The sequence below is a fragment of the Schistocerca americana genome, chromosome 5, assembly GCF_021461395.2.
Source record: "Schistocerca americana isolate TAMUIC-IGC-003095 chromosome 5, iqSchAmer2.1, whole genome shotgun sequence".
Lineage (NCBI taxonomy): Eukaryota > Metazoa > Arthropoda > Insecta > Orthoptera > Acrididae > Schistocerca > Schistocerca americana.
The window spans coordinates 20412875-20435966 of NC_060123.1; the positions used below are offsets into that span (position 1 = coordinate 20412875).

General features: G+C 40.3%; 1 protein-coding gene across 1 annotated transcript in view; it reads left to right on the forward strand.

The window, feature by feature from the left end:
- The window catches only part of LOC124615580 (laminin subunit alpha-1-like), a 1154169-nt gene that overhangs the window by 568935 nt on the left and 562142 nt on the right, over positions 1–23092 (forward strand). The window contains exons 10-13 of the mRNA XM_047143565.1: positions 994–1228; positions 13493–13707; positions 20122–20309; positions 21013–21122. Coding sequence (XP_046999521.1) covers positions 994–1228; positions 13493–13707; positions 20122–20309; positions 21013–21122 — 748 coding nt within the window. The remainder of the gene's footprint in view (positions 1–993; positions 1229–13492; positions 13708–20121; positions 20310–21012; positions 21123–23092) is intronic.

Below are 23092 nucleotides of genomic sequence, written 5' to 3' on the forward strand. Positions count from 1 at the left end.
TTCTACAACTTTATTCTTCACGTCTAAATATTTGCAGCCCTCTGCCACTACAGGTCTCTGAACTGTAGCATGTAACATGGCAGTGTGTAACGTTAACTATGTTGGTGTGTGAGAAACAGTGTGCTCTAATAATGTTTTGGATTTGAAGAGTTCATCCTCACATGGAGAACCCTCTCCTTCAGCATAATAATGCCAGACCACACATGACTGCTGTGACATCTGCAACAATCCAATGCCTTGAGTTCACTGTCATTGATCATCCTCCGTACAGTCCCAAGTTAGCCCCATCCGATTTTCATCTGTCTCTAAAACTCAAACAACACATCTGAAGACTTCACTTATAGTAATGAATCAATGCAAGCAGAGGTGAAGCTGTGCTCCATCAACAAAGTCAAACATTCTACAGGGGTGGTATCAACAAAGTTGTCTCACACTGGAATAAATCTGTTCATTGTCTGGGTGACTGTATTGAGGAATAAATATGTAGAGATGAAGAATAAAGTTGTAGACTGTTAACAACAGTCATTTCATTTATAAAGCTTCAAATTCTGAGGTGTTACTTTTCAGCATGCCTTCATAGATAAGTTCGATAGGGCAATCAAATGATTGGTGATTGTTTCTTTGTATGACATTTTCATTAGTAGCAAAGTATACATTAAATGTGAAAATAGTTCCTGAACCAAAATTTAAGCAGTGATACCTGATTCTCATAGGAACTGTTGCATCTCACTTAGTACACTTTACAATTCACTTCATTCCACCAGTTTCCTAGTCAATAGCATATCACTACTGACAGACACCAATGGTGTTGACTAAGGTCTTACCACTAACTGGATTAATATTGGTACACTACTTTCTTTCAGAAAGGTATTTTGAAGAGGGTTTTTTGCTCTATTAAGCCCTACGAGGAGGGGTACAAGCTTTTACTCCAATCATTACATTATGATGCAGATGACTGAAAATTCATTTGTTGCGTTCATCTGTATTTCACAGATTGAAAGCTGTGTCACTGAAAACTGGCTTACCAAGTGCAGATGGAGCAGTGGCACGCCAAGTGGAAAGGTGTCTTTGCCCGCCAGGCTACACGGGATTATCCTGTGAAAACTGCCAGTATGGATATGCTAAGATTGGGTCAACATTACCTTATGATGAATTTGGGTATGAATGCAGGAAATGTAATTGTAATGGACATGCAGCTACGTGCAATCCTGTTACAGGAGAATGTTTGGTAAGTCTATGAAATATTATAGCTCTTAAAATACCCATAGGCTTCCTTCACACCGATTAATGCTCTGTCTAGCTTTCTTTTCCATTTTCATCAAATATTTTTGGACTGATACACAACAATGGAAAATGAAACAACTATAACTGAGTGGGAACTGTGCCACTCACTGAATGTAGCACACAGATACCATGTGTTAGCCAGGCTTGGAACATGAAACGGAGGGGTAAAGCACGGTAACAATGTAACAAAAGATGTCCAAATACTAAAGAATTCCTTTACTGGTGTGTAAACAGGCACAATTAACTGCAGAACCCATTTACTTTGTAAGATGCCACAAAAGTGTTTACAAACAAAAGCTCTCAATCTAGTCAGTTCAGTAATCCCCACCGTCCATGTACGGGGAATCAGTTCACACAATTTTTTAAGACAACATGAGAAAGACCATTAATGTTCTCGAAGTGCGGTAAATGGGCCTAATCTAACACTATGATCAAGGAAATATGCAAATACAAACAAATGAACTTTGAGATACCATAAGTGTATCTAATCTAACACAGTTACCAATCACAAATAAATGTGAGGTACGGTGGGCGAAGCTAATCTAACACAGTGATCAAAGCAAAATGCAATATGCAAAATACAAATAAGCACACTTAACGTACCATAAGGTGAAGCTAATCTAGCATAGTGACTAAAGAAAATCCAAAACACAAATAAACGAACTTGAGGTGCCGTAGGTGAAGCTTATCCAACACAGTTGGAGATTTCAGTCTATAATGGATTGTTGCTGTGCTGCAGTGGTCTGCATATAATAATAATAATAATAATGATAATAATAATAATAATAATAATATGTACAATCTTGCCACACTAATTATAATTTAACAGGCTCCATGAAGTGGATACTTCGTGCTCAGAACATGAGTTCGTAAGGTGGGTGTTGAATAATGTTTCCCTGAAGTACGGTATCAGTCTTGCCAGCTAGTTCTCCATTGGCATCACAGGAGCACGCAGTGTTATTCACTTTATAGACACACAAAACTGAAGCACCACTGATGTCTTTCATGGGTTGTGTCTCAATCTGGTAGCACTACAGAAAGCTGTTTAAGTCCTGATAATGAGATAACTTGAACAGAGACGTAACATGAGAGGAACATTAAATGGGCTGCACTTTTCCTGTGGACAGTTCAGTGTTGGCGTGGGAAGTGCCAGGAGTTGGAGACAACCCTGTCACACACTTTATGGCAGAACGCCACGCACTGTGGCAAAGAAGCACGCAGCAGAGGAAACTCTTGTCCTCAGATGCATACATTTTGTGATGCGGATTTTTGTCAGACAACAAGTTGTCATCTACTACAGTGAGAGATCATCTGCTAGAGCAGATGGGTGGCAGGCACAAACGCACAGTAGAGTGTCGCCACACAGTTCCCGTGCCCCCACGCGAGAAGGAGAGGATAGGTTGCAGGAGGTAGTAGTGACTCCTGGCATTAATCGGCAGACTGTCGAAGTGGCAATGCAGTGTCAGTGAAGCAGCGATCACTGACGACAGTGAAGGCAGCAGCACGGCACGCGGCAGTCTCTCAGGTGTCATGTCACAAGCTCAGCATAGGGGTAACACCCAACTGCACTGCCAGTTGGGCCAGGGTTTGGCGATGCACTGATGGGCAGGTGCAGTCAGGCATGCGGCAGTGTCGGGGTTTGGTCTGCCAGAGGACGTGGCAGCATGCTGACGCTCGGGCAAGTCGCGCACGGTGGGCCGTGCACAGTCCACCCTGCACAGCACATGTGCTGTACAGTGTCGGCACCATAGGTGTCTGCTGCTGCTGCCTCTTGCCGGTGGCATGCGAAAGATGAGCTGCATCACACATCTGAATGGGACAAGGAATGTGGACACAGAACTGCGGAGGCTGCAGCATTGCACAGGTCAGGACCCAACAACAATTTTGTGCAGCTAGCCAGGTTGGGGGTCTGCAGGCACAAGCCTACAGTGGCTCACAAATATCTAGCCTCAGCGGTCTTGAAGACGGATGTGCACTTAGGTGTATGCAAATGACATATCAAGGATGACAAGTGCTATGAAGTCAGAAACCCAAGATACAAATCACCTTGACAGTGTACAGTAAGGGAGGTGCAGCTGTAGAGGCAGTACTCGAGTGCCTCACCCGACAAGTTTAAGGGGGTGGTCTGCTTGGTACGGCCCTTCAACAGAGAATGGGCACGGTTCTCCTGCAGCTTTTATCAGTCATGGATGTGACCAAAAAGCAGTGGCAGCTTGTATGGTTCAGTCCCACTACTGCCAGCTGGATGTGGTCTTGGAGGTGAAGTCTTCACTCAGGCATCAGGCAGCATATCATGATTTACCGAGCAAGTCATCCTGTAACTAGCGAGACTGTCATTCCGTTGGAATCAGAGATGCAGATGAAATGACCAGACATTGAGACTGACACTTCTGAAACGGGGGATTTATGTTGGACATAGTGTCATTGTGGGCGTGAATGTAGTCATCTGCCCTGATTATCTGGCAGTGTCACAGGATTTGTCCCCACCATGGTGTCTCAGTTATTGTCAGTTCTCCCTACCTTCACACTTTCCATCACTGCTAGGATACAGTGGAGTGGCTGAGCATGGATGTTACATGTTATTATTCGGTATCGCTTGGCTCACAGAGTGATGTATTGGATGCTGTCATACTGTGCCATTTGCACTCCTCACTCATGGCTTGGCTCAGTGTGGCAATATGTTACGAGTGGAGCCCTGCCTTCTGCAACATCAGCAAGCTTTGCATGCTGCAGATATTGACAGTGACATATTGTATGAACCAGACCTGATTCTCTGCCATCTGTGCCAAGTAATAATTTTACAAATTTATGAGCACATCTGGGAATTGGATGTGCTGTGCAACAGTATGTTAGCAACTTTGGCTGCAGAGGTGGGTATACAGTTTGTCTGGTACATACCCAAACCACTAGGTCAAATCAGTCAAATTCAGTAAAATATTTCTAATAAAATTTTTATTCCTTTAGGATACAACCCATAATCTTGGTATTCTCAATAATTGTGATCAATGAACAAAGTATCCAGAAAAAATATAAAGCAAATGATTTTGTGGCAACCTTATATTATGAATACTTATTTGTTGCTTATAAGTGTCAAAGCATATGAATGTGTCAAAGTACATGAATGTGTCAAAGTACATGAATGTGTCAAAGTACATGAATGTGTCAAAGTATATGATTGTGTCAAAGCATATGATTGTGTCAAAGTATATAAATGAACTGTCAACTTTACTGACCTATATAGGCAGCACACCCTGCTGTAGAAGGGAAAAGAAGAGAAATGGTAGAAAAATGCTCCTGCTCGAACACAAATAAGGCAAATATGCCCCTCTTTAAAAGACTCTGGCAGAAAAGTGGGGAACCAGCTGCCCAACCCTTATTCCACCTTCCTCACCAAAAATTTTGCCATGCAAACATATTCACACTTTTTTGTGCAGAAAGAGACAGTGATAGTGGAAGAGAGAGGAGTGTTGGTGGGATGTACTGCAATAAATGGGAGAAAAAGGAGACAATGGGAGAGAGATATATACATAGATAGTGGCAATGAGAGGGTGAGGCAAGATAAACTTGATAATATGATTTAGAATGTTGTGTGTGAAAAAGAGTGTGAATATGTCCGAATGTCAAAATTTTTTGTGAAGAAGGCAGAATGAGGACTGAGGCAGCTAGTTTGTCAGAGTCTTTCAAAAAGGGACATTTTCACCTTTTTGTGCCATGACATGAGCATTTTTCTGCTGCTTAGTATATTAGTGAACTTACATCCAAAAACTGTGTGTCCAGTAATCTGTATGTTCTCCACTCTGCCTGCACATCCTATTCCTCTCAGATAACACCAAGTTTTATGTATTCCGTGAGACATTGTAGAGAGATGTAAGATTTAACACAAGACCTAAGTTCAAAATATAATGACCAGGAATTTTATGTCACCTCTCCTTATCCAGCCAGCCAAATACTGGCATCTTTGCACCTTCATATCCTCCTCGACATATTGTTGAGCATCACAAAAGTTATGCTTACACATAAAAACTGTGTATCCAGTCAATCTGTTTTTGCACTACCATGCCTTTCACAGAGATCTATGCAGCTTCATGTCTTCCTTGACGTCTTGTGGAGCATCAGAGAAGTTATACTTAAAAACATTTCCTCAACACTTTTGCACAATTCTTTGTTAGTGTTGTACAGACATTGAGCCACAAGGGGTCCAATTATACCCCATAATAAACGGTCTGGCATGGAAAGGTCTGGGCTTTATGGTGACCCTTTTAACAGGGCTAGATATGCTAAACCATACTCGATTCAGCAGCCACGAAATTGTGTATGGAGGAACTTTAATTGCCCATGATCCATGAGTCCCTTGTCTTCAAGCTGAGGTATAACCACCTTTGTAACATGTCCAAATAAGAATTTCCATTCACCTATCCTTCAAAAATTATGGTTAGGACAGATATTGTGATGGCATCCAAGCCAATATCAAACATGCGGCAAGCTCCTTTTCAACTCTTGTCTTTCTTAGACCAGAAAACCACACTTGTTGTTTGTGAAGTGTGACAGAGTGCACATTCTTCTGAAAATAACGTTCTTGAGTGAGACAGAATTTTGGGGTGGGAGAAGGGGTGATTGTTAGGCTGCAACATGCTGCTGCATGTAATTCCAGGTAATTCATTCAGAAACTTTAGTCTGAATTCTTTCACATTAAAATATGTTTTTACTGTGGTCATGCATTGTTCAGTACAGAACAGCTTCTCTTCTACAAATGCATTCCATTAAAGACTGTTCCATTAACTGGGTATGGTGGCATGTTTTCTCTCACATTTTCTTACATATATTATGTGGCCTTTGTCATTTATTGACACAATAGCATGCTTCTCCAAGTCAAGCTTGTTGACAGATGAATCTCTAATCTATCTGGTGTGAACTGTTGAAAAATCATGGTTGAACACACCTGTATTACCCAATTTTGATTCAGTTTCAGTCATTAACAGAGCATCTTCAGGTATATTAATATCATAATCAGAAGTGTGAAAACTTATAACTATAATGAACCACCATGGCTCAAGCCAGCATCTCCATTTGACTGTAAAACATGACCATGTATTGCGTCCCCTAACTCTGTGACAAAGCACATGACAGTCAACTATGACACATCTGCATGCAACTACGATTTTTAAACTTTTTCTTTTTTTTACAGAGTAAAAGGAAGTACAAAACAAACTATTTTTCGTATGACCTAAGATCCCCACCTCAGCCTCCTCCTTACCCCTACCACACGGTTCTCTCTCTCATCATGTGCTGCTGTTCCCATTCTGGCTTCAGCTGCCAGAGACTGTGATCACGAGTGTGTGAATTGCATTTGCACATGCACATGCACATGCGTGTGTGCGTGTGCCCATGTTTTTGTCTATTTACCAAAAGCTCACATTCTGGCAGTCTTTTCATTTTGCCTGTCTGCGACAGCACCTCCGTTATATGGTGAGTAGCAACTATCCTTTTCATGATACTGTAACATTCCATCCTGAATTTTCCATGTTTGATTTTGACCAAAGATCAGAGTAGATTATATATAAAATGTGCAGCTATAAGACTTCAGTCACAAGTTGCACTGCATTCTCACAATGCAACTTGAGAATATGAAAAAGAGCTAATAACCCTGAGCCACATAATTTTTTTATTCGATACACAATGTAGTGAGTCATTCACTGTAATAAAGTAATACAGTAACAGGCAACCATTACATTTATCAGAATTAATTTATGTTACAGTATTGTTTGAGTTTTCTTTATTTTGAGCATTTAATTCTTTATGTGCTGATTTCTTACCTTTTTGCATGCATCCCTGTTTTCTTCATTTCTTTCACATTCCAACTTGCAATGTTTACACTGAGGAATGGGTAGTAGCTTCTTTCTTGGTAGAACTCTAGTAGTTCATTTCTTAATTCTCGTTCATAACACTCAGGCTGAAAATGAACTGAGCACAACTGTGCAGTTTTCACAGTCACTTTCTCCACACATTTGCACTGTAGTATCCACTGAAGTTGCAAAGTGCTCATCTTTGGTAAAACTGATCAGTAAGGTTTGTCATCTTTTGAACAATATCAATGTGCTGTGCTATGGCACAATTACAGTGACCCTTGCTCATGACTGATACGAAATGAATTATTTTCCTTGAATACAAACCATGACTTCCATGTTCTGCTGAATGCACAATCCCTCTATCCTCTACATGAATCACAAAGTACCAGGGCATATGGGAATTTGTTGCTTGCTGCGGGCAAAAATAGTGTACCTCATTTATGTATACCATATTAGTATCCTCCCCTGAGAAAGAGTGCTTATCCTGTACTAGTGCATGTGTCTGCCCTCAGTGTGGTGTTGCTGTGCATGTTTGCTTGAATTGGTCGCCAGCTGTATCAGTGTGGGATATCCGCTAGGGGCCGCCTATGGGAGGCGTGCGTGCAGCACATTCTCAGCTATGCCATCTGCCGATGAATTGCGCATATGTATGTGCAGAGCAGTGCTGACTGACTGACCCCTCTGTGTTTATTCAGTTGTCCTGCTCACATCAGTTGTTCCAAGTCTTGCTTCATGGGGATTCATGAGAGGCTTATTTCAGTTATTGTTCAGAGGTTTATGAATGAAGCCATATTTGCGTTACTTGGATTGGTCTCGTGTATTACTTGGTTACTACATGATTGGCGACAAGACTGGGACTGTTTCTGCGTGTGCAGTCTCTAGGTGCAGTTTCACCAAGTTAGTCATTATGTATGCTGTGCTTCCTGCTCCGATTGAATAGCTTACTTTGGCAGTGACCACTATGTCAGCTTCCATTAACAGACAGGGTTCTGTTCCACCAGTCCATCCACCCACTTTTCCTCCATATGATGACTCAGTCAAGGATTGGGAAGCTTATGAAAAAAGACAGAGACAGCATTTTTTGGCTTTTGGTGTGACAGATTCATATTTGGGCAAAGCCTTCTTCCTCTCCTGGATTCCACATAAAATCTATCACTTTTTGTCACAGCTGGCCCCTTTACAAGAACCGGTTGCTCTTAATTTTGATCACATGTGCTGTTTATTGTCCAAATCTGTTTATTGTCCAAATACCATCACAAACAAACACACGTCAATGCAGCACAAATTGAATTCTATCGATACGGCAAGAAATCAAACCAGTTATACAGTACAAGGGCAGCTGAACTTCATAGCCTTAGGTGTAAGTGTCAATTCTTTACTGATACCCATAATGATTCTCATGCAGACACTCTGTTTGCAGAAGTTTTTCAAATAGCACAATATTCTGAAGTTTCTCAGACAACAGGTGACCAAACTGAAGCATGAGGCAATATATCAGTAATGTCATAAGATGTGCTCACTAAGCCGACAGATGGCTTGCACAAGGAAGCTGCAGTGGTGGCAGTAAACATGCAGGCCTGGTGCCGCTGGCTCCAGCAGTCACGACCACCACAGGGCCATCAGCGTTCTCTGTTTCCATCTTGTCCTTTCTTTTTTGTCCAGCATGAATGTTTCACATGCCCTAAGCATTGGGCTACTCATAGTGGTTGCCAGAAGAAATGCTACATCACCTCTGCGGGTCATTCTCCAAAGGTTGCCCAGGACATGGAGAAGAACGTAAACTGCATGACTCTAATGCTTGTAACTTCTCCCAAGTTATTTATCGAGTTCATTGTTTTTTTCGCCAAGTGCTCCAGCCACACTCTATGAGTGTAGGCTCACCACCATTGACACTAGTCACAAGGAAACATGTCAGTTGAAATGAACAGAACATTGCGTTGTTGGGACAATTTATAGTGTCTTCTTCTTACAAGTCAGTGGTTCATTCCATTATGTTTCTGGTGGTTGCTCATGCTGGTGCCTAGAACTTTTCAGGATGGATGCATTTCACGCATTTGGCTTTTCTATCATTGACACAGTTCACCATCAGAGAAACATTGCCTCTGTGGCAACTTCAATACTACCGTCAACATGCAGTCAATTGTGGATACATATCCTTATCCATGCCAAGAGGAACTGTTGGCAAAAATGTTGGATGGCCAGTACTTTTCTAAAATCAATTCATTTGACGTGTATCTCCATGTTTCTGTGGACAAAGAGCCTCAGTGAGTTCTAATTTTGAACATTGCTTCTGGGCTGGAGTGAGCGATTTAGAGGTGAGAGCAACAGGTTGTTTGGAGCCGTCAGCGTATCCGTGCACTAGGACTGCACTGAGGCCATACTGTGAAGCATCAGTCACCAAAACTATGTGCTTGTCCAGAGAGAACCTTCCTTTTGGTGTGGCTAGTGGCCCTGCTATTTTCCCATGATTTTTGGAGCAATTGACTATGCCTATCCTGGGTCGCATTAGCTACGTTCTCTCTGGACAAGCACATAGTTTTGGTGACTGATGCTTCACAGTATGGCCTCAGTGCAGTCCTAGTGCACGGATATGCTGACAGCTCCAAACAACCTGTTGCTCTCACCTCTAAATCGTTCACTCCAGCCCAGAAGCACTACTCTCTGTTAGAAAAAAGAGGCTCTTCCCGTAGTCTATGCTCTCCGGAAATTTCAAATTTTTATTATGGCTCCGAGTTTCACCTTATTACTGACCATAAATCTCGGTTTCCTTGTGTAACCCTTACACTTCCTTACCTGACAAGGCAGTAAGCTGCCCACAATTCTGGGCGCAGTTCACATCTCGTTACAATTACGAAATCCACTTTCGACTTATGTCTAAACATGCCAATGCATATACCCTGTTACACCTTTCTGTGGGTCCTGGATTTTTATCATGAAGAATTGCTTGATTCATTCTTGATACTGAATCACAGTCCACAGTCTAGTGTTTCCCAATTATGAGCAGTCTAGTGTTTCCCAATTACGAGCTCACACATAGCAGCTGCCGTTGCTGCTGACGCATTTCTCTACCAGGTGGTTTGGTTTGTTCAGCAGGGTTAGCCAGATAAACTGCCAGGTCAGGCTTCAGACCCCAGTGCAACTATTTTTTTCCTTACAGTATCACATCTATGTTTTTAACAGTGTTTTGCTGTTGTCAACAGAAGACGTCTCTCCCAGAGTAATCATTCCCACCGTGAGTTTCTACAACTTTTCCACCACAGCCATTGGGGGAGTTTCATGCACTAAACTGTTAGCTAGGAGACATGTTTTCTGCCCATGGACTGATGGCAAAATTGTCCATTTTGTAGCAGCTTGTGAGCAGTGTGTCCAACAACAGGCAGCTCCCAGGGCATCCCTGCCCCTCTTGTCCACTTCCCTGTCAACAATGGAAATGCACTCATGTAGACCTTGTGGGTCCCTTTTCGAATTTCTATTGTGTCTCGGTTTCGGAGGCATTTTCCGAGTTTCCTTACATTCTCCTGCGTATGTCGACATCTGCCGAGATCCCAACTGGTGCGCTTTTGAGGGTGTGTTCTATTGAGGTGTTGTCTAGTATCTTAGTTTCCAATAATGAGTTTCCGATAATGGGCCTCAGTTCATTTCTGAGGCCTTTCAACTGTTTTGTTCCCTTCACGGCATTCATGTTACAACTCCACCATTCCACCCTCAGCCAAGTGGCAAGGCAGAACGACTAGAGCTTATGTTCAACTCCAAAATGAAAAATTTTGTTGTGGATTCTTCACTGGATGAAACCTTTCTCCGTTTCCTGAGCACTTATCATTTCATGCCTATGGGGGTGTAGAGCCCAGCTGAGTTGCTCTACGAGCTGCAACCACACACGATCCTCCACTGTCTGTGACCTGGAGCACACCTGCCACAGTTTGGTTTGTCTGGCCACTTTGCGCAAGGAGTGCCAGTGTGGGCATGAGGGATTGGTCACTGGCCCAAGTGGATACCAGTCACTCTTATCTACCACCACGGATGCTGTCTTGACGAACACCGACGTGCATGTGGTGCTCCGCTTTGATCTGTCGCGTGCCCGCACACTGCTGGAAGTTACCGGTTCACAGATGCAGCTGCAAACATCGCAGCCCACCGTGCCACCCTTTGTCTCGAGCCTGTCATCGCCTGCTGTAGAGGCTGCCTCCTCCACGTGCAGTGCCCTACGGTTCCAGCTTCCTGGCACTGGGCGCCAGCCCATCTCCAGTTTCGGCTCCATTGCTTCAGCCTGCTGTTCTGTTTGGGCCACCTCCACAAGCACCCTCACGATCATCGTTTTAGTCATCATTACTGGTGGGTCCAGTCCCATCTCCTCCACAGTGGGACCTGCCTGCTGATGGCAATGCAGAGATGGCAACGGTATCCTCCCTGACGCTGTCATCGGCCACCTCCTGGGCCCATCACCCCTGGGCGTCCCTGCACGTTACAGCCCTGTCCTCCGGTTTCCACCCAGCACATTGTCCCCTGCCCCCTCCCCCCTCCATCAGCACTAGCTAATACCGCTCCAAATGTGACGGATGTCTGTCTTGTTGGGCTGCTGGTGTCTCCTCCATCACCTAGGTGCCCACTTTACATGAGGGAGGAGTGTGCTGTATCCTGCTACCAGCACACTCGAGAGTGAGTGTGCAGAGTGTGGTGTCGCCGTGCATACGTGCTTTAATCGGCCGCCAACTGAATCTGCATGCACCAGCCATTAGAGGCCACCTGCTGGAGTGGTGAACACGGCGTAGCCTCTGCCGCACCATCCGCTGGCAACTCGTGCATATACATGCACAGAACAGCGAGGACTGACACTCTCTATGTGCATCCAGTTGTACTGTGTCTTGTTACATGGGGATCCATGAGTATCTTATTTCCTTTATTGTTCAGAGGCTTATGAATAAAGCCATATTTGTGTTATGTATGGATGAGCATTGTCCATTTGAGAAATAACACCACAATTCTGTTGCACGAGAAGTAACACATGGTAACACAGGATATCTGTGATGTTTACTCAATCAGAGTTTCCACAATCACTACTAGCCGTGACCTAAAGACTTATCCAATAGCTCTCCACACAGTGCTGCCAGGAGTAACACTGCTGTACCTCTCAAAAATATTGGAAGAATGGGGACTCTCGCCAGATCGATTTTGAATCAGAAACGGGAGGTGAGGCTAACATGGAACCTGGGTTATTCATCAAAAACTAGAACATGATTGATAATTTCTGAATTTTTTGGCTGAAGAAGATTGTGATTTGAAGGTCTTCCATTACTATTGTGAAATTAATACGATTTTCAGAAGATGTAACCACTACCCTCTTAAGTGCCTGTTGAAAGTGTTTTTCCATTTGCCACAATGGCAAAGCTTCCAGAGTCAAATATGTTCTGATGAAATATTTGAAGAAAGAATTGTTGAGAAAAATAACATAAAAGCAACAAAATGTATTTGTGTGTTATACGTGACAAAAAATTGAACCAGTAAATATTTATGCAACAAAATGCATTTGTGTGTTATACGTGACAAAAAATTGAACCAGTAAATATTTATGGATACAAAAATTATCTTCTGTTGGTACACCTTTCATTCATGAATAGTGATTACGTATTTTATTTACATAAATGAATAATTATAAGAACATATATTTTTCATCATTCAAATGAATTTTGCTCATCTCTGTATAATAAGTACGTTTGGTTACCAGTGTGCCAACTATCTGATTTGGCATGCACCTTACACTGTAAAGGACTATACATCACTCCAAATGTGTCACCTACTGAGGCCAAATCTGTGAAGAAGACTGATGGAAAAATCATCAGTTGAGATGGAAGATTTTGTATTTGCATGTCACCTTGTAGCTCGCACTGAATGCAGGGGAATGGATATTCTTAATTTATAAATTACGTTCAAAAATTGTTCAATAGAAATGAGCTCTACATCTTTGTTATATGTTTCGTAGACCAGTAGGTGCTTCCAGCATTCACTTATTTTGTACAATGTACTCAAAGCAAAGCAAAACATCTGCTTCACAAGAGCATCTCCAGTTACAGGACAGGAAAGATATATACTGACAATCAAATTTAAGTTAATGTTTCTATTTGCAGTCCTAAAAGGGAAAACAGTATTTATGTTCCAACAAAGTTACTGGATCTAATAAGTAGTTACTTGCACAGTAAAGATAGCCTTAATTATTTTACAATACTTACATGTGCAATAAGAACATAAATACTATTATGGATTTTTCTTGCCATAAGATTCATTAACATTTATGTTTTATGTGTATCACTGTTTGTAAACAAAAAATGAATAAAATTTACAGTCAGTTGTTTTGTGTGTTGTTGTAGGCATGTGAACACAATACAACAGGAGGTCACTGTGAGATATGTGCTGCTGGTTACTATGGAAATCCAGAACAAGGAACACCTGCTGATTGTCAACCATGTGCATGTCCACTTCTGCAACCGAGCAATAACTTCAGCCCTACATGTGAAGCACATGGCAGAGATGATTATGTTTGTACCAGTTGTCCCATTGGATATGCTGGCAAGCATTGTGAGATGTTAGTTTATATTTGTATTATACAGCTTAAAAGGCTAGTAATGGTGCTACATAGAAAACATAAAAATGAAAAATATATGTAGATGGAGTATTTTAATTTTATTCCTAATGTGCTTTATTACAGTTTTTTATGAACATCTTTTCTCATTTCTACTGTACCATTTTGAGCTAAGCTTCTGAGCGACTTACCAAGACTCCGTTCACCACCTTTCCACACATTTTGTATCCATTATTCTTGTAGTTGGTTGCACTGATGGTCTAGGGGTAGTCTCTTTGATTATTAATCAAACCATCCTTGGTCCTGGGTTCGAAACCCACCACCGCTGAAATTTTGATTAATAATCAGCATTGGTGGCCAAAGACTTCTGCCGTAAGAAGTCATCCTCATTCTGCCAACGGCCTTGTAAAAGAGGTTCAGTGCAGTCTCTTGTCTTTGGGCTAGGATATTGCCCCTAAAGGCAGAAGAATCAGCAATGATCAACAATGTGAGGATGCAGAGGGCAATGGAAACCTCTGCATTAAAGACATGTAATGTGTATCCACAGGACATGCGGCCTGTAATTGAAGAAATGCCATGATGATCTCTCCATTGGCAAAAGATTCCAGAATAGTCCCCCATTTGGACCTCTGGGAAGGACTGCCAAGGGGGAGGTTACCATGAGAAAAAGATTAATTAATCAAAGAAAGGATAATGTTCTATGAGTCGTGGCGTGGAATGTCAGCAGCTTGAACATGGTAGGGAAACTAGAAAATCTGGAAAGGGAAATGCAAAGGCTCAATCTAGATATAGTAGGGATCAGTGAAGTGAAGTGGAAAGAAGACAAAGATTTCTGGTCAGATGAGTATTGGGTAATATCAACAGCAGCTGAAAATTGTATAACTGGAGTAGGATTCGTTACGAATAGGAGGGTAGGGCAGAGAGTGTGTTACTGTGAACAGTTAAGTGATAGGGTTATTCTTATCAAAATCAACATATACCAAAACTGACAACAAGACATCACAAGCTGAAGATGAAGAGATAGAGAAAATATACGAGGATACTGAAAGAGTAATGTGGTACATAAAGGAAGATGAAAATCTAATAGTCATGGGAGACTGGAATGCAGTTATAGGGGAGGGAGCAGAAGAAATGGTTACAGGAGAATATAGTCTTGGGACAAGGAATCAGAGAGGAGAAAGGCTAATTGAGTTCTGTAATAAATTTCATCCAATAATAGTGAATACTCTGCTCAAGAATCACAAGAGGAGGATGTATACTTGGAAAAGGCTGGGGTGATACTGGACCATTTCTGTTAGATTACATCATGGTCAGACAAGAGATATCAAAATCAGACACTGTGTTGTAAGGCATACCCAGGAGCAGATATAGATTCAGACCAGAATGTAGTAGTGATGAAGACTAGGATCAATTTTAAGAGATTAATCAGGAAGAAGCAATACACAAAGAAGTGGGATACAGAAGCACTAAGGAATTGTGAGATATGCTTGAAGTTCTCTAAGACTACAGATACAGTAATAAGGAATAGCTCAGTAGGCAGTACAGTTGAAGAGGAATGGACATCTCTAAAAAGGACAATAACATAGCTGAAAAGAAAAACTTAGGTACAAAGAAGGTAACTGCTAAAAACCCTGGGCAACAGAAGAAATACTTCAGTCGATTGATGAAAGAAGGAAGTACAAAAATGTTTAGGGAAATTAAGACATACAGAAATACAAGTCGCTGAGGAATGAATAAACAGGGGGTGCTGGGAAGCTAAGATGAAATGGCTCATGAAAAATGTGAAAAAATTGAAAAAGAAGTGATTGTCGGAAGGACTGACTCAGCACATAGGAAAGTCAAAACAACCTTCGGTGGAATTAAAAGCAAGGGTGGTAACACTAAGAGTGCAATGGTAATTCCACTCTTAAATGCAGAGGAGAGAGCGGATAGGTGGAAAAAGTACACTGATGACCTCTATGAAGGGGAAGATTTGTCTGATATGATAGAAGAACAAACAGAAGTTGGTTCAGAAGAGACACGATATCCAGTATTAGAATCAGAATTTAAGAAAGCTTCGGAGGCAGCAGGGACAGATAACATTCCATCAGGATTTCTAAAACCATTGGGGGAAGTGGCAACAAAATGATCATCGTGTGGATTAAGAGTCTGGTGACATACCATCTGACTTTCAGAAAAGTATCATCCACACAATTGTGAAGACTGCAAGAGCTGGAAAGTCCGAGAATTGTTGCACAATCAGCTTGACAGCTCATGCATCCAAGTTACTGACAAGAATGATATACAGAAGAATGGAAAAGAAAATTGAGGATATCTTAGATGATGATAAATTTGGCTTTAGGAAAGGTAGAGGCACGAGAGAGGCAATTTTGACATTGTGGTTGATGATGGAAGCAAGACTAAAGAAAAAATCAAGACACGTTCATAGCATTTGTCGAACTGGAGAAAGGGTTCGACAATGTAAAATAGAGCAAGATGTTCGAAATTCTGAGAGAAACAGGGATAAGCTATAGGAAGAGATGGGAAATATACAATATGAGTGGATGGCAAGAACAAAGTGCTTGGATTAATTAGGGTGTAAGACAGGAATATAATCTTTTGCCCCTACTGTTCAATCTCTATATCAAAGAAGCAAAGATGGAAATAAAAGAAGGGTTCAGGATTGGAATTAAAATTCAGGGTGAAAGGATATCAATGATATGATTCACTGATGACATTGCTATCCTGAGTGAAAGGGAAGAATAATTACATGATCTGCTGAATGGAATGAACAGTCCAATGAGTACAGAATATGGATGGAGAACAAATAAAAGAAAGACTAAAGTAATAGGAAATAGCAGAAATGAGAACAGCGACAAATTTAACATCAGCATTGATGGTCAAGCGGTAGACGAAGTTAAGGAATTCTACTACTGACGCAGCAAAATAACCAATGATGGACAGAGCAAGGAGGACATCAAAAGCAGGCTAGCACTGGAAAAAAAGGGTGTTCCTGGTCAAGAGGAGTCTAGTAGTATCAAATATAGGCCGTCATTTGAAGAAGAAATTTTTGAGAATGTATATTTGGAGCACAGCAATGTATGGTGGTGAAACATGGTCTGTGGGAAAACCAGAACAGAAGAATCCAAGCATTTGAGATGTGGTGCAGCAGACAAATGTTGAAAATTAGGTGGACTGATAAGGAGGCCCTGCACAGAATCGGGGAGGAAGTGAAAAATACTGACAAAGAGAAGAGAGAGTCAATCATTGATGTCTACATTCATTTATTCAATCACACATTGCATTCCACAAATTCCATAATAAAGGGGACCCTTCAACGATGTGAACAAGTGAAGTTATGTATAAACAGGGAAAAGGAACCACTGTAGGGAAAGCACACTAACACCAAATTATGACTAATGCTTAACAATTCATATCAATAATTACGAAGATTACTTCTAGATTACTTTATAGATTGATTTGAATATTACAAGAAAAGCAGCTATTTTGGAAAAAGCCCTATTCCTCGTAGATCACTCAGCTGCTGTCTTTGTTTAATACTTCAAACAAAGCATTTCTGTACTTTTACACAGAACACAATCTGCTGCCTAAATACTGGAAAAGTCTAGATTTCTTTAATACAACCATGGGAATTAAGCAGAATTTACACCCCTATGTCCAAATATGATAATTATATGAGTGGTTATTAAGTTTCTCTATTACTTTGTTTTTGAACATTTTATTCTGAACCATAGATATGGATGCTTAAGGAGCATCATTTCAAATCATATTATGCACAACAATGGACAAAATCAAACATGCCCATCAACCTAAATCACCATACACCTGAGTGAGTGAAGCAAAAAAGATTGATGTGCATAATTTGCTACATAAAAGTTTTGGGAATGATCAGAAGAACATAAGAGATTTACATTTCATTGCCAGCATCATCTGTTCAGTTGCTATGGTAAATGGCAATGAGGCAGAAGCTAGTAGCCATGTCAGCTTGTAGTTGCCTGGGGAGAGGAGGAGGACTGGATACAATTTCAAGAGAAACCAAGAGGATGGTCATTATTAACATTCTGCAAATACAAATGTTTAACCAGAAGATTTAGATTTTGGTTTAAATTTTTTTAAATAATAACAAAAACATGCATTTAAATAATATAGTATACCATAAAAGGTGATCAAGTCATTCCTTCTCATAAGTCTCCCCTGTCCTGTGGTTCTGGGTGACTTTCCTGAAATCTCCCGCTTTTCCTAGACCTCTCCAGTCCTTTTCCTTCACCCCTCTTCCTTCCGCTTCAACCCTTCTACCTGAAGAAGGAGCCACTGGCTCTGAAAGCTTGCCTAATTACAACCCTCTTTTATGTGTGTGTTCTGCTGCTGCTCGGTGAGTAGATTTTTTATCTATCCAATTAAACTAGTACAGTAAAGCGTCGATTATCCGAACGTCGGTCAACCGAATGACCACTTAACCAAACTGTGTACTCGCTCGCACCTGTTACTCTCCCACCCTACCGTCCATCATCCCCCTCACTCCCAAACCGAGTTTCCCACAGTAGTCGCCACACTGGGCCACCGCTGGCGGAACATTGCTTCTAATGGGGCCTTCACGAGGCGCTGCTGACCGGCCGAGCCGCCAGTCGCTGTGTTTCGACAATCAGCACACTTCTGTCAGCTCGGCACTGGCAGTAGAAGTAGCGGCAGTACCAAAGCTGTTCACAGCAACAGCTGCGCCAGCTTAGAGTTGAGGTGTGCCGCTCCGTGCAGTTTGAAGGATTGCGTGCCCCCGCGAAGAGCTTCTCACGATGCAAACAGTCACCTTCTGTTCTCTGTTACGACCACTAGTGTGCTGCTGTGTGAAGAAGTGGACTTGACGATACAAAATGCTTAAACGTAAACGTGTTGTCCTTTCTATGAGGGACAAGTACGAGATTATTACTATATATCCCTACTGAAGTTGCCTTTGTATGTTACTTTGTAATACTAAAAGAGATGCCTGTTTTTATGAATAAATTTACTGTACAGTACTTCTTTTTGGCAAATAAACATGTACAGTTCGATTATCCGAACAAACCGGTTTTCTGAACACCCATGTCCCCCAATTACTTTAGATAATCGACGCTCTACTGTATATCATTAAAGAATTGCAGCGGAAAGACATTGTGAACTGAATATCAAAATCATAAATGTGAATATTTTTATTCTGTAATAACATGGTTTTCAATAATAGTTTAATATAAATCCTATTAAAGTCAATTGGCAGCAAGGAGGGCATTACAAACACTTGACATATTAGAATGTTTATTGTGAAAAATTTAATTTTGTATTAAAGGATAATGTTCTTCTATAATAATAGCAAAGTAATTGGTTAGGTATGTATTTACCTTAATGATCATTTTTATTTGTATATTTTACAATTATTGGATCAAAGTGTATTAAGTTCAACTCATTCTCCTTCAATTTGATGAACACAATTACAAGTTGATTTCACTTTTTCACCTTTCTAGAAGTAAACTTCTTTCTTTCGTTCTTTCTTTCTTTTTTTTTCCCTATAAAAATTAGTTTTTTGGACACAGTGTGATTTGAAGCACTGCTCCTCCAGCTTCAGTATCCAAAACCAAATAAAAATTATTTTAAAGTATGGAGCTGTATCTGCTCTACCTATCTGTAAAACTCTCTGCATTTGTGTACAGTATATGTTTGATGGCTAACAAATCTAAAGGCTACAGAACCATTAGTCACTTACTAAACAATGGTGTGTGAAAAACAGTTGTGACCAGCAGATTCATGAGAGTCATAAATGAGGTATTATTTGCCAGAAAAACTAACCATCTGCTTGATATGATACAAGTTAATGCATGCAGTACTTACAGAGCAACATTTCCACAACAAAAGACGTGTTGTACATTCTTCCTTATCCACTGTCCAAGTGAAAATCTGGAGTTCCCATAAGTAATTAAAATATAACAGAATTGAATTGCTTGTGGTAAAGATCTGAATAATTTAATCACTGTTGCTTTTCAAATTGGACTACTACAGTCGAGATACACTGAAAATAATGTGGTATGTCTATATATTGCCGGTGTCAAGTGTGGATACCATTCAGTTCTGCTAAGTTTTAATCACTTAATTGAAAACTGGAATTTCAGAATTTTTTATATTAAAAAAATTTCATTTTGGTATCTCCTTTTTGTAGGCAATTATTGATAATGCATGATAGGAGGAAATAAATAAATATTAACAAAATAAAATTACTGAATGTTTTCTTTGTGTTAATGAAGATGACAAATCATAGATGAAAAGGGAACAATTAACCACAGGGAAGTGAAGAAACAATTATTTGTTACTGTCTTCATATTTTCAATTTTGAAGAAAGCAAAGAATAATAAAAAGCAGCAAGCGTCAATATTGCAGTCATTAATTTTCTTCCAGGTGTGCGAGTGACTACTTTGGCAATCCTTTGGAAATTGGTTCCACATGTCAGCCCTGCAATTGCAATGGTGGCCCTTGTGATTCATACAGTGGACAATGTCTGGAATGTAAAGGAAACACTGAGGGATGGAGATGTGACAAATGTTTACCAGCACATTATGGAGACCCACTGAGGGCTGACTGCCATCGTGCGTTGTTATTACGTTCTGTCTAGATATAAAATGTATATTAATAGTGACAGCTGTGTTATATTTAGCTAGAGATGTTCAATAAATCATCTGAGGTGGTTTCATTATGAATGCACTGGAGAGAGGAAAACATTTGACAGTAATACTTTAAACATTTTATTTTTTAATGTTGCAGTTGCTGTAAATACTTTGATTTCATATGATGCACAGATTTATGATTGTAACAGCTAAACTAATAATATGTACTTTGCTGTAATTGAAAATGTTTGTGTGTTTGTTTAGAGAAAGATTGTTATTATTGATTAGCACTACAAAAGACTATGAACTGCATAAGTATTGGAGTTTAGTAAAGGCCTTTTGTTAACTTAATTGTGAGGAAAAGGAGGTATTTTATTTGTAAGTGCTTATTTCAATGGTGGATCATGAATTTTATCCCTTAGAATTTATACAATGAATCCAAGATATGAAAATTCTCAATCATATGTAAGTTAGTTAAAAAAAAAAAAAATTTAATTAAATACCTCAAGGCAGACTGACAATCAAACCATTGTCTTCAGACAGAAAGTAAAAGGACAATGCATTTACTAAATTGTGTAACAAATGGTACCTCAGAAAATTCCCTATCATTGATACATCAGCTATGATTACTAATATTTCAAAATACATGCTCCTTTTTGTGATTTGTATTAAATTTTTGCTACAGCATGTGACTGCAGTGAGGAAGGGTCCCTACAGACAGATAGATGTGATGCACTTACAGGTCAATGTGAATGCCGAGAAAGGTTTTCTGGACAAAAATGTGATCGTTGTCAGGTGAGTAAGCCTACATTACACATGTAAGTTTTTTATATATAGTTGTGCAGAAAAATTGCAATTACCATTGTAAGTGGAAAATAATGAATAAAATTTTTAGTATCCTATCATGGAGGTACAATGTTAATTAATACATCCAAAGTTAATGCACAGAAGAAAGTCTAGTAACTGACTACAAATAAAAGTTTTACTAAAATGTAACTGTTTTGGTACAGTTTAACCAATATAAACCTCTTGGTTTTCCAGCAAACAAATGTGACTGAAATCATTTTTGCCAAAAGATGATGGGAGTGACATTCACAGAATTGTCACACTATTTCGATGAACTCACTTGACTGGAAACCAGAGAGCTTTATATTAATATGTTACATCATTCCACCTAAATCAGTAAAGTCTGGAACTATTCCTGTCATCGTGGCTTTTGTGTGTTCATCCTATTACTTTACAGAATAACATTTTATGAAATTAAACTAACACACAAGATTTACTGACTGCGGATGAAACAGTGAATCTCATTAGTCTCCTAAGTTCTCAGGGAGACCACTGTAACAGATACTTGTTTGGTGTAAAAGAAATTGTAGTTAATTAATATATGACTCTCAGGTCTGCTGTCAGACCATGTTTTATAAATCCCACAACATTGCTCCAAAGCAAATGTTAGACATAGTCAGATTGTGGGTGGTGGTTATTGCTGGCAAGTATCAACTAACATTGTCAACTCTGTGATGGCCTTGTTATGGAAGCCTCATTTGAAAATCATGCATCTGTGATCAAGTTGCTTGCTTACAGATGATGGTAACATGTTCTCAACCCCTTATCAGGACTCAAATTGTGGCCTCGCATGTACCAAGTTACTGGTGCTGTTGCCAGGTGTTGCTGTGGCCAGAAGCCAAACCAAAATTGATAGCTAGAGGGATCCTCCAATGAGTCACAGGGCTACTGCTGTTGGAAACACTTGTTTTTCTGTATATCTAATTGAGGTAAATGCAGGGTTCTAGGATTACTATCATTAGATACACAGAAAAATAAGAATTTCCAATGACAGAAGAACTGCAATATAGTATAGGATGCATCTAATTACCAATTTTGGGTTTGTTCTAGCCACAGTGACACTCAGCAGCAGCAATGTCAAGCAATTGCCTCCAAGAAATGAGTTTTAGAAAACGTTGTCCAGCAGCAAACCCAAGAGCCATATACTGAACATACCTGCTGCAAAACCCTGGAGGAGTTTGATATTTTGGCATCTGCCATAGTTACACACAAAAAGGGAACAAACATGCTATCTGAAACTTCCTGGCAGATTAAAACTGTGTGCTGGACTGAGTCTTGAACTCAGGACCTTTGCCTTTTGCGGGCAAGTGCTCTTCCATCTGAGCTACCCATGCACGACTCATGGCCCGTCCTCACAGCTTTAATTCCACCAGTATCTCGTCTTCTGGAAACATGCTATCTATCTGAACTATCAGTTCTAAAATATATCTGATAAAAATTAGTGTCATGCACACAGCATAAGAAACTGTTGCAGAGGCATCAAAATTTATGGGGATAGTCTAGCTGGCACCACCCTCCAGCACATGCAGCAATCAATAAAAACGTTCTCCCAATTAGTAAACCTGCTAACCTATTACAGGTATTAATGAAAGAAATATTTGTTGAGTCACTGTTCTAGTCTCCATACTATTCTGTTTCTCCCCAAATTCAACTCATTTATGAACTTAAGTATTCCATCACCGAAAATAATGAAAGGGTACTTAGGATATTCAGTGTTCACAGCTGTCTTTGACACTACAAAATTGGTAAGAGTTTAAAAAAAATCGTGCCGGTACATTTATCGACAACGATAAATTTCTTTGTGGTTAACAGAGATCATAATCCTACTACCTGGAGAAGGTACAGACCAATGTTACAGAGACTCATTCCTAAGGAATTTCTTCACGATTGTCCAGCCAGTTACACTTTGTGCCATCTCC